Consider the following 10995-nt stretch of genomic DNA (forward strand, 5'->3'; position numbering starts at 1 on the left):
GGGCCTCATTTTCAGCCATCATGGAGAAAAATTCTTTTTTTTACTTCCCCCCTTTCTGTCCCCCCTTTTTATATTGGTTTGTTGGTCTGATATTCTTTTAGTAGGTCAAAGTTTAGTTAATACTTGCTATGGTGTAGGTGTCTGTAATCAATAGCAACAAAGACGATGAGAAGGTGAGAGGCTGTCCTTCCTTCCATGCCCCAGAGCACATGTCTGCCCAGAAGCACACGAGGCTCCTGTGGGATCAGGGCTGCCAGGACCGATAGGCAGTGTAGTCCCGCGTTGGTGCATAGGATGGGTAACCTTTGTTCTTGTATGGAGGGTGCCGGGGAGTCATGTTCATGTAGTCACTCTGATGGTACATATGCTTCTTGGATTTCTGCTGTGGGAAAGGGGGAAGACAACTGTGAAAACTCTCATGTTAGCTGCTGACAGTTCTGGCCCTAGGTCTCTGTTCAGGGAAGCAGGCGTATTTGTAAGGCGGCTTTAGGTTTAAATACATTTACAAAAGAAATAGAACACATGTTCTCATCAAATAATCTATGGAATTTGCCCAACCTAAAAGCAAGTCTCCAGCTTATCTGGCGGGAGATTAACAGTGTTAGTTCTTCAGGTAAAGGAATGCTACACACCAAGGATACAAACTGATGCCTCTTACCATCATCTTGCCTCTCTCATCTGTGGAATGATTCAGCAGAAACAACAGAGTTTGAGCTGTGAAGGCTATCCTCATTTATTAGGAAGTAAAGAGAAATTAGCTTAACTCAAACAAAAAAAGAGCATGAAAAATCAGCCCAGACTATGGTTTTCCTATTATTTACAGCAGTAAGACACAATGTATATGTTGTCCTGAACCTTCCTTCAAGGAGTGAAAGAATCAGAGCTGATTTTAATCTTTTATGTCTCCTAATCTGGGCCTCAAAAATCTTATTTCCACTGTTGGATTCCTGCTTATAATGCCCGTGTGTGACAAGGGAAGAATTGGCTCTTTTTAGAAATAAGAAATTTAGAAATAAGCAGAAGACAGGTGAAATAATTTGCCTAAAATCACAGAGGAAATATGTGGCTACAGCAGCATTTCAGCCTCTGACTGCTGCAGGCTGTGCAAAAGCTTGGTGTTTTTTACATAGCTTAAGGCTTTATTGATCAGGGGTAAGTAAAGTGCTTCCATGCTTTTTCCTTTAATAGTGATCATACCCTCTTTTGTGATCTCCTTTTTACTGATATTTCCTTCCCATGTACAGAAATAGTTGCATATGCTGCATTATACATGCATATGATGCTGTGGAATTGGAGGAGGTTTGCATTAGAAAATCTGATGGATGAATTATGTTGTATGTGCAGAGTGAGGCAGTTACTATGAAATATTTTAAGCTTTTTAACTTTAATGTTATATATATGCAAAGGGTTGAATGTGAGTTACATACTGCTTAAGCCATGTAATTCAGTCAGTGCGTGTAGAGCATTAGATACAAAGCTTTATCTCTGTGTTCATCTCCATAATACAGGATTTCTGATTCACCTAGGAGGTATTTTTGCATGGGAGAAAGACATTTTGCTAGCATGAGTGATTGTTGGGCTGTTACAGGATGAAAGACTGCTACGTTTGCAGTGGAAAGCAGTTTTCCTTCAGGGAAGGCAGAACTGTATGAAAATAGACAAATCTTTAGCTGCTTTCAGGAACTGATCAGGCTTGCCATGTCTGTCGAGTACCACAATTTTTTTTTTTACAATTCACAGTGTCTTCTAGGCAGCTGTATTTACATTCAACAAGACTCTAAATACATCCACAATCAGAATACATATTATCTGAAAAATACTACCAGCAGTAATAGCAGCAGGTAAAAAATGATGCAGCAAACAGCACACATGGCAATGCAGCCTTGTCACCCTTGTTGGGGACAGACATGTTAGTGGCAAAGTGTGAAGCCATTAGGTAGCAAATGAATAAAGCACAGAGAAAATGGTTCAGATTGTAAATGATGGATTTGAAGCTATAGCATCTCATCTGCAGCACAGCACTGTAACACCAGCAGCTGCTCTAGTAATCCTCTCAGCTCTCGTCAGTCAGCCTCTACAATAGGGCACAAAGAGGAACCACTTAACTGGCCTTTCTATTTTCCTGCGGCAGTGCCTCCTTTGATTGTTTTCCATTAGAAATAGCCACAGATTGAGAAAGTGTCCTTTTGTGAAACACTTAGCAGATCTTAAGCTTCAGCTAGCAGTGACAGTGGCTTTCTGTACACATGCAACATTTAACCTGGCAGGGACTCTGGACCCTTTATACAGGCTACCTCATAATCGTTGTGTTGAAAATTGCTATTTAACAACAAAAATGGAGGGGAAAGTCAGAGTGCAAGGAATTGAGTTCTATATGTTCAAGTCTTTCTCACATGGAGTAAGTAGTGTAAATTGGCTCTGGAGATCACAGTCCTAAGACTTGCCCTTAGGAAGGAAAATGTCCTTCTGCTTAGGAAGGAAAATGTCTTTCTGCTGCCCCTGTATCATGCCAGGAGGAGAACTAGATGCAACTCGGGCCAGTCAACTCTCCAGAGAGTTTAAAAAGCAAAAATTATGAGCCATAAGGCTGTCTCAGCTTTCTTACTGTTGATGTACAGACAAGAGACTATTGAGATCCAGGTGCTCCTACTCCCTTGTAGTCAAGCTGCCAGAAATAGTCTTGCTGAAAGGCACAAGACACCAGTGCAGATGGTCCTGGACTGAGGGCTCCCTATAGATTGTTTTATTGTAGGGGAGCTCCTGTCAGTATAGTCTCATAGGGTTTTGCCAGAAATGCTTGTAGTTCTAGATTTCCCCGACGGGTTCAGCTGGCAGAGGTGTCCCAGTATTGCTGGTGTGCAGGGCACTGCCAACACTGTGGCATTACCATCTGCTGTAGGACTCTACTGCAGAGGCCTGACAGCCCACCTGGAGAGCATCTGGTGTTTCAGCTCTTTTGGGGTTCACCATGGGTGTGCATACATAGCTGGGATGAAGAAACACTGTCATCCTCTACTGAAGGGGTATCAGTGAGTTAGTGGTAAGCATGGCAAGTATAGCCTGAGAAATGAACTACTAGAGCATACAAAACAAAGGAAAATACAAGTTTCTTACCCAATAGTTAAAAAAACCTGCTGTTATTAGCATACTGTAGAGTGCAAGAATTCCAGTCACTGTTGCCAGAATCCACAAAGGAATTGTAGACTGAGGCTCTTGTATTTGGGTAGGTGTCTCTTTAAGGAAAGAGCAAAGAAAACTTTAAGTATATGAAATTAAAAACATCAATTTTTGCTTATTTATTCCTTGTTCCAATGTGTCATTTTTACTAATCATCATTTTAAGATCTCTTCTTCAGGAAGTCCAGAGCAGGAATGTAGTTTTACCAGGCAATCCAACTTTTTTTTTTAAGGCAACAAACTGCCTCCAGCCATTATGTAGGGAGTGTATATAGGGAGGATATTGGCCTGCAGAGGTTTCTCAGCTTACCTTTAACATGAATGACAGTCCCGTTGCTCTTCTCATTGTAGACATATGGGGGTGGATACATGACCTCAATTTTGCAGAAGTAGATGTCAGTTTGGTTGGCATTCATGTTCCAAAGATTGAAGATGACTTTGTCTTTATCATGATCCCCCTGGCAGTTGAATTCTTTAGTTGAATTGCTCCTAATTTTGGTTATGTTCCACGAAATAAAGCAAACTTCAACTGAACTGTCCGTTCCTTTGTGTAGCGAAGCTCGAAATTCCTTCCCTGTCCCATTGTATGTGTAGTTGCAAACTAGAGTTGCAGTTTGGTTAGTTACAATGAGCAAAGGATGCTGAGCCACTAAAATCTTGTTTTCTGTAAGGGAGGGGAGAAAATGAGAAGAGCACTTGTTTATAAAATATAGTGTGAGATTTCAGAACCCCACATCCTCCCATGCAACTCTTCTCCATATCTCCTCTCCCCTGCTAACACTCCCTACCAGGGAGTACAAAACCACCCATCTGCAGAAGCAGTTTCTCACAGGAACTACTGTTGCAGCAATCCACCTGCATGTAAATAATATTACACAGTCTCTAGGGGAGACTGAGATCAAGAGTGTTTTTCTTCAGAGTCAGAACACTAGCAGAGAGAGTGTCCTGTGATTAAGATGTAACATCAGAGCTCAGAGGCCTAGTCTGCACCTGTGTGCTTGTGTGTATACCTAAGGCCCTCTTAGTCTATCCTTTACTCTGCCAGCAGTTTCCTGGGGAACATTATGGAGTGAAAATACTATGAATTGACACTGCAGTCAGATAAGAGAATATTATTTATACATTTTCTTTTTAATTCAAGAACTCCTGAAGAGTTTGCAGGTGGATTTGCTGAACCATTTCAAGGGTTTGGACCTTGGGCAATGAACACTAAAAGCATGAACAGCTATCATTTTAATGTAAAATAAGTAATTTCTCTTGCCAGAAGCTGTAGTAGATTCTTAATCTCTCAAAGGACTCAGGAGCTGACTAATCTGACACTGCATTGGCATGTAGCATTTGAAAAAAGCCTGAAAAAAGCATGTCACATGAATGTATAATTGAATTTTAATTGACCAGACTGATACATAAACAGGAAATGTTTTCTGACATGTAGACCTCTGTGCTATCATCTGCCAAACAATGAAACATAGCAAGGACTATGCAGAATGACAGCTTCTTCCAAGAAAAGCCATCCTGTACAAATGAGACCCTTCTTTCCAAATGATGACACCTAAGTAAGAGGAAGGGAGTTGTGGCTCTTAATCTAGAGACTTGCCAAAGCTTTTATATGACTTTATGCAAGCTCAGCTCATATGAGGTCTGGAAAGTCTTTTACAGATCCCTGAAAATCACTATGGCTGTTAGAATGACAATTGTGCCTCTTGTCCTCAAAATGTGGTGCCAACATAGATTCTTTCTACTTAATCCATGTGGTGAGACTTCAAAAAGGCTAGTAAGGGAAATGAAGTGGGAAGGAGGCCAGAACCAGAATGCCCAGAAAATTAGTGTTTAAAACTGTTTTTAACAATATTTAGGACCAAATGATGCTTACTGTAGTCATGCCTGCACAAAAAGATGAAGTATCCCAGCCTCTTGAGCAGGATACTCCTTTGGGATGAATGCGAAAGTAAACACAAGAGATGCATAAGATGGCTAGGACTAGTGCTAGGGTGTGGGTAGTAAAAACAACCTTTGGCTAGCAGGTTCTTCTGTTATCAGCAGAACTTGTGAAACTGCTGAAGTTGTTAATTCTCTTATTGAAAGTCTCATTTACCAGCCCTTGCTTCAAATGAGAGAAGGAGATGTGAGACAGGGAATGCTCTACTGCCTATCTTTAGCAAAGAAAGACTGTAGCCTACCCTCCTTGTGTCTCTCTGCTCAGCATTGTAAGTGCAGGAGTGGAGGAGAGCTCATAACAGCTCTGAAATTCCATGTCCAGGCAACCAAAACACTGTGAAACTTTGATTGAAGGATAACATTTCCAGGCCTTCCAATAGAAAGAGACAAGGATCTTTGAATCCTAGGACAGAGTGGCTAAGTAAGAGAGTAACTCAAGGTGGTGCCTGTGGTGAGTTTTCATCAAAATGAAGACATTTCAGCAAAACAATTTGGTTTCCTTGAATCAGCATTTTCCGACAAAAGCTATCACATAGGCTTATAAGGCATTCTAGTAAGGGGTGAGGTTTGGATTCCACTGCTTTAGACAAGGTATTTGATCATATTTTTGTTGGCCAGAAAAGTGATCTTTGGCCCGTGTGGCAGTTTGCAAGTCTGCAGTAGAATTTTCCACCTTTAGCACAGCTGAATTCTACACATCTCACTTGAGACAGAGTTGTTCTACTGTTTTGCAGTATTTGTGCACTACTACAACCCTGATTGTCACAGGGAGTGAATACACCTTCAGGCGAGACCTTTTCTGTCTCAGAGTTGACAACCAAAATAGGGTCCCAGAACAGACAGAAGTGTTACACTTAAAAAAATGCTTGCCTGTTTTCATTGCAAGTACTTACAGAAAACTAATGGATATTTATTGCTCAGCCTGATCACATTTTCTCTGTGGCTAGAGGAAAGTCAGAGAACACTGAAAATCCCATCCCTGAGGGACTGCCTTCAGATGTTATTTAGACTCTTCTGCAGACCCCAATGACTTACCCCCCTCTCTTCTGGTGTCATTAGCTAACCTGTATTCCTGATGATGATGATGACCTGCGAGTTCATGCCTTGAACTCCACTGTTTAACTGCAGCTCTGGACTATTTATGTCCCTGCCATGACACGGTGCTAATTGGCAACTAGTCTCTTTTGATACACCCACCTAAAATGATAAATTTCTTCAACTTATTTTCACCTCTTGTATTTATAATCCACTCTGCTTGCCTTGTGTTGCAGGCTAGGCTTGATAACCCAGCTCCATGCTGCTGATGCTGGGATGGAGACTGGCTGAGCAGTGGGAAATGCTCATTTGCGGGTCATTAAATGAAGACAGCTCCTACATGATTGAAGATAAGCACCCAAATATACTTTCACAAATTAGTTCAAATCTAAATTAAAGGAGATATTTTTGTTTTCATTTATAGGAAGAACTCATTAGCACCATATGAATTGGTTGGGCGGCAATGCCAACAGGGGCAAGGCAAGCATATCCCGCTGGCATGCTGAAGAAACCCTGCTGTTGTCCTCCTCATTTGGACTTGGAGAATGTTTTGAATTAAAGAAAGTCAGTCATACTAAAATGTGTGCTGGATTCATGGGGATGACAGAGTAATGCCGAACATCCCTCACTTCCTGGGTGATCTGAATAGGATTTGACTACGTTCTTAGTAGGATCTAGCCCATTCTGAGCAAACATGGGCTGAGGCTGCTTTTGCCTTCACAAAGACAGTTTTTCCTAATAAATGCCACTTTGGGTTTGTTAAATGGTGAAACTCTGAAACATGTAGTTGGTGTTTCCATTCCCCTAGGTAGGGTTATGATTGCCACTTCAGAGCTGTGTTCAGCCATGCTGTGTAGTAATAAATATCCATATCTTGGCCTTACCCAGCCAAGAAAATACCAGTTATGAAAAATAATTGTTTACAGTTTCAAAAAGCAGTGACTTTAAAAATGTAAAATCATTTCAGTCAGTGTACACAGGCTGCAAGCCTTCTCAGGATCTTAGGATTTATATGCAATGGTGTGTAAGATCTCTGAATGCTTTTTAAGCTTTTTATTGATTATTTGTAGTGTTGAATATTTCTTGTAATCACATGTGAGGGGGTTTTGGACCATGAAACAAAATGCCATCCATCTATAATATCTGTAAAATACTGACTCTCTGATCATTGAACCCAATGCAAGCAAAACTTCATTGAAGTTTTTTTTTTTCCTATTCGCCAAGAAAGTGAAATAGGGTTGACAAAGTATGGAAAATAACTATTTTGAGGTGTTGCTTTTTTTTTTTCACCAGAACTCTTCATGAATCATCATCGGCTATTGGAAAAAATATTCTGCTAAAATATTTTGTGCTCTTCGTCCTTTTTTATGCCAGCTGACTTCAAGAAGCTATTTTCCATAGCAAAGTATCTAAAATAAGTTGGCATTTCTGAAAGCACAGGAAAAAAATGGCCCACCTAACTCCCTGGGGGGATAGGGAAAAACCTAAATGAAAAAACTGAAAGGAATTTGTTTAAGCCACAGGCAGAAAGGTACAGAGATATGTTATAAACAAAGCTATTTTGTTTTTGCTGTTACTGGTTTGTTGTTGTATTATGCTTACTCTTCTTTCCCAGATACAAGGGTCCTTCTTATTCACTTTGGTTCGAGGTCACCCAGCTGTGTGATGGGCAGCTGGGGGGATCCTCTCCTTCTGGCTCTTTCCTGCTTTGCTGCAAGTACTGCAGGAGTACTCCAGAAAGCCCAGGTGCCACTCTTGCTTTAGTCAAACCCAGTGTGAGCACAGGGGTTTTTCTTGGCAGTTTGTGATTTGTTTTTTTAAAACAGGAATTAGTTGATGTCATCCTACTCTTGGCTAACCTTGCCTCATATCCATCCATCTTTTGCATTCTGGTAATCTGGGTAGGTTAGAAGTTGGTTTTAACCCCCAGAGACCATAAGCCAGAAGGTTATGTGGATAGTAAAAAGATGAGGTCAGTTGTGGTACACTGCAGTGGGAGCCTCCTTATATTACTTATTTCACAAAATACCAGACGCTTGATCTTTGATCTAGCTGCCTCTCTGACAGTCCACAGCAAGGTAATTATTTAGCCAACAAAAAGGGGAGGAGGACAAACTTTGCAAACGTTAGTGTTTCTGCAAAAGGAAAATGACTGTACTAGTATTTCAAGTCCTTTTTTATGATTTAAACTCAACCTGCAGCAGCCACTGGTATAGTCTAACAACAGGATGAATTCTGTAGATTTTCCCAAACCAAAATACCTGAGGCTTATAGTGCACTTCATGGCTTGAGGAAGTCCTGCAGGGTTTTGACGTGCCTTAATGTTTTCCACATACTAAGGACCACTTATCTTGAAAATGAAGAGTGAAGAAAATAGAGATGGGGAAAGGATGAGAGCCCTGAGAAGCAAATGACCTCATGTGCTTCTCTTTAAGAAGTTGTACAATCTTGGTGAATCTGTTGGAGAAACACAAGGTCTTCATGCAAAGCAAGTGTATGTGTGTCTATAAAGCCGTGGCATAACACCTGTGTCTGAGAACCACACACTGTGATTTATTTTGTTGCAATTCAAAAGCACTGCTTAAAAGCTGTTCAGACCTCATGGAATAGTGTTCAGAACTGTTAATCTACTGCTGATACTTATCCCCTCCTGGAATTAGTGTCTTCTTTGACAATCCAGGGGCCTGCTGTGGAAATAATTATGATATTGCAAACAGAATTATAAACATGGGAAAAGACAAGGAAAAAAAACTCTATGATTTCTTAAAAAATGTATATCACAGTGTGAACAATGCCTTCACTAAGGAAAAGAACTACAGAAGAATAATGTAGAAATAAGAAAAAAAGATATTCAATTGCATCTCTCATACTAGAAAAAGGGACTTTTTAAGATGTTCTCTATGTTAAAAATTTTGTACTGGAAAACAGATTTTTATTCCTATTTGTAACTTCCCTGGAAAATACAAAAGACTGATATTTGGAGAAGTTCACAGCCAGCAGTCTGAAGAATTGTCTGTCTCAAGATTATCCTAGCAAAAGCCTGCATCTTTTGCCTTGCTTTGCCTTAAATGTACCCATTGGAAAGATGTGTTAGGTCTGAACATAGGAACACTGCATCAGCAAGCCAACACCAAGATAAATACCCTCAGCACAACAACTGAAGAGTCAGGAAGATTCACTAAGATTCAGGATTTTAAAATCTCAAAAAGATTTTTTTTTCCCAAAGATCTTCAGAAAGAAACTAGATGTCTAGTTAGTATCGGTAAACCACTAAACAATGCAAAAATCAGAAACTTGGCAAGTCCCATCCTTCCACCTTTGAGCTCAGTAAGCAACTCTCCTTTTGAGCATTTATTTGCTAAACCTGTGAGGATGTTTTTGCACTCAGCACTGGAGCCCATGACACGAAGCCAGGCCATGGGGAAGCCTAAAGCTTTAGAAGTAGATTTGGGGATGTGGAGAGTCTGCCCCAACACAGGTGCTGGCGCCAGGTCTGCTCAGACCTGCTGCCCCCAAGAAAAGGCACTTGTGAGCAGAACTTATTAAAGCCAGGGGGTAGGTGAAATAAACACCCCTCTACCTATGCATGCAATTTCCAAATGGATCTAGAGAGAAGTCAAATTAAAAGAAAGCTCCTGGGTCTCATCTTGGAGGGATACTTCTGGCAGGAGAAAAATTAGCCTCTTGGTTATATCAAATTGATCCGATTGCAGCATGCTCTCACTCTCCTTTCCCAGACCTTCAAAGTGAGAAAAAAATAGGGGAAAGGATTGAAATGTCAGGGGTTTTTGTTACCTGTTACATCAGCAGTGGGGATGAAGAAGAGCATCAAGAGGATCCCCAGGAGCATGGTGTTAATGGTGGGCCCGCTGCCTTGTCTCCACCCCCTGCAGGCACTGCTTCGACTCCCAGGGCCCCGCAGCACCAGCCTTCTTTCCCAGTGTGGCCGGGCTGCACCCTCAGGTGCTCACACAATCTCTCTCCTCTTCTCTCTGCAGCACGTGGTACACTGCCAAGTAAAAATGTAACAGCAGTGCTTGAACAGGAAGTTTAATTGTTTGATGATTTTAGTCTTAGGAAGTTGCGCCTGCGAAGCTCAGTAATGCTTAAAAGGTGCTGGAAGCTTTCAAGAAGGGACTGTCAGCCCTGTATTGCCAGGAGTGGTTATGTCTGGGGCTCTGCAAGGCTGCTCCTGTCAGGGAGAAATGGAATTCCCCAGGGATGCAGTGCTCTTTATTTACCAAGAGTACATACACATGTATACTGGTTCCATCAGGACGGGAGATGCAAACACCAGTTTCTAAGTTCCTGGTGGCCAGATCTAGCCCCTCAGGAAGTTGTGTGCTCAGGAACCTTCACCTTTCCTCACTCCTAGGAGCAGAAATCTTCCTCTCTTGGCCTGCCATGTTGCTTCTGCCTGTTTTCCCAGCCCCTGGGAACACTGGCATTTTTGGGCAGTTTTTCGTTCATAGTAATTTCTCTGCATCTGCTTGTTGCCTTGAATGCAGAGCCAATAATGCAGTAAATAGTGATTTGGAATACCTTCACATTTTGAAAAACATCCCAATTTATCATGACCGCAACTGTAATCCAGTTAACATCTAGAGTAAAGGCAGCATGCAGCAAGCACGTTGCTCAGTCAGTGCTTTCATGGAGGCCACCTTATGTAAAGGTTTTTCTTGAGCTCATCAGGTAAACGCTCTCCCTTCCTTTGCTCTGCAAGCTCAATGTCACCTCCTCCCTTGCAAGAGCACGTTGTGAGAGCCAGGTGATGGCATTTAAAACTGTGAGGAGCTCTGGTTATTAACTGTTTATTTTGTAGTTACTTGCCAAAGTAGAAATATTT

General features: G+C 41.4%; 1 protein-coding gene across 1 annotated transcript; it reads right to left on the bottom strand.

Annotated features, from left to right (window-relative positions):
- Positions 1 to 244: 244 nt before the first annotated feature.
- CD28 (CD28 molecule) lies at positions 245 to 10049 on the bottom strand. Its single transcript, XM_066553912.1, has 4 exons — positions 9945 to 10049; positions 3487 to 3840; positions 3115 to 3233; positions 245 to 382 (listed from the first exon to the last, which is right to left on the bottom strand). Exons 1-4 carry the CDS (start codon positions 9997 to 9999, stop codon positions 245 to 247), a joined length of 666 nt encoding a protein of 221 aa, XP_066410009.1. The 5' UTR covers positions 10000 to 10049.
- Between the last annotated feature and the right edge of the window lie 946 nt (positions 10050 to 10995).

Source organism: Molothrus aeneus, chromosome 7, assembly GCF_037042795.1.
Source record: "Molothrus aeneus isolate 106 chromosome 7, BPBGC_Maene_1.0, whole genome shotgun sequence".
NCBI classification, from domain to species: domain Eukaryota; kingdom Metazoa; phylum Chordata; class Aves; order Passeriformes; family Icteridae; genus Molothrus; species Molothrus aeneus.

What these genes read in the sequence shown, in the direction of transcription:
- CD28 (XM_066553912.1), bottom strand. Translation starts at nt 9,999, where the DNA reads ATGCTCCTGGGGATCCTCTTGATGCTCTTCTTCATCCCCACTGCTGAT. An exon ending in CCCCACTGCTGATGTAACAG is followed by an intron (nt 3,841 to 9,944) that starts GTAACAAAAACC and finishes CCTCCCTTACAG; the next exon opens with AAAACAAGATTTTAGTGGCT. An exon ending in CAGGTTTTTTTAACTATTGG is followed by an intron (nt 383 to 3,114) that starts GTAAGAAACTTG and finishes CCTTTCCCACAG; the next exon opens with CAGAAATCCAAGAAGCATAT.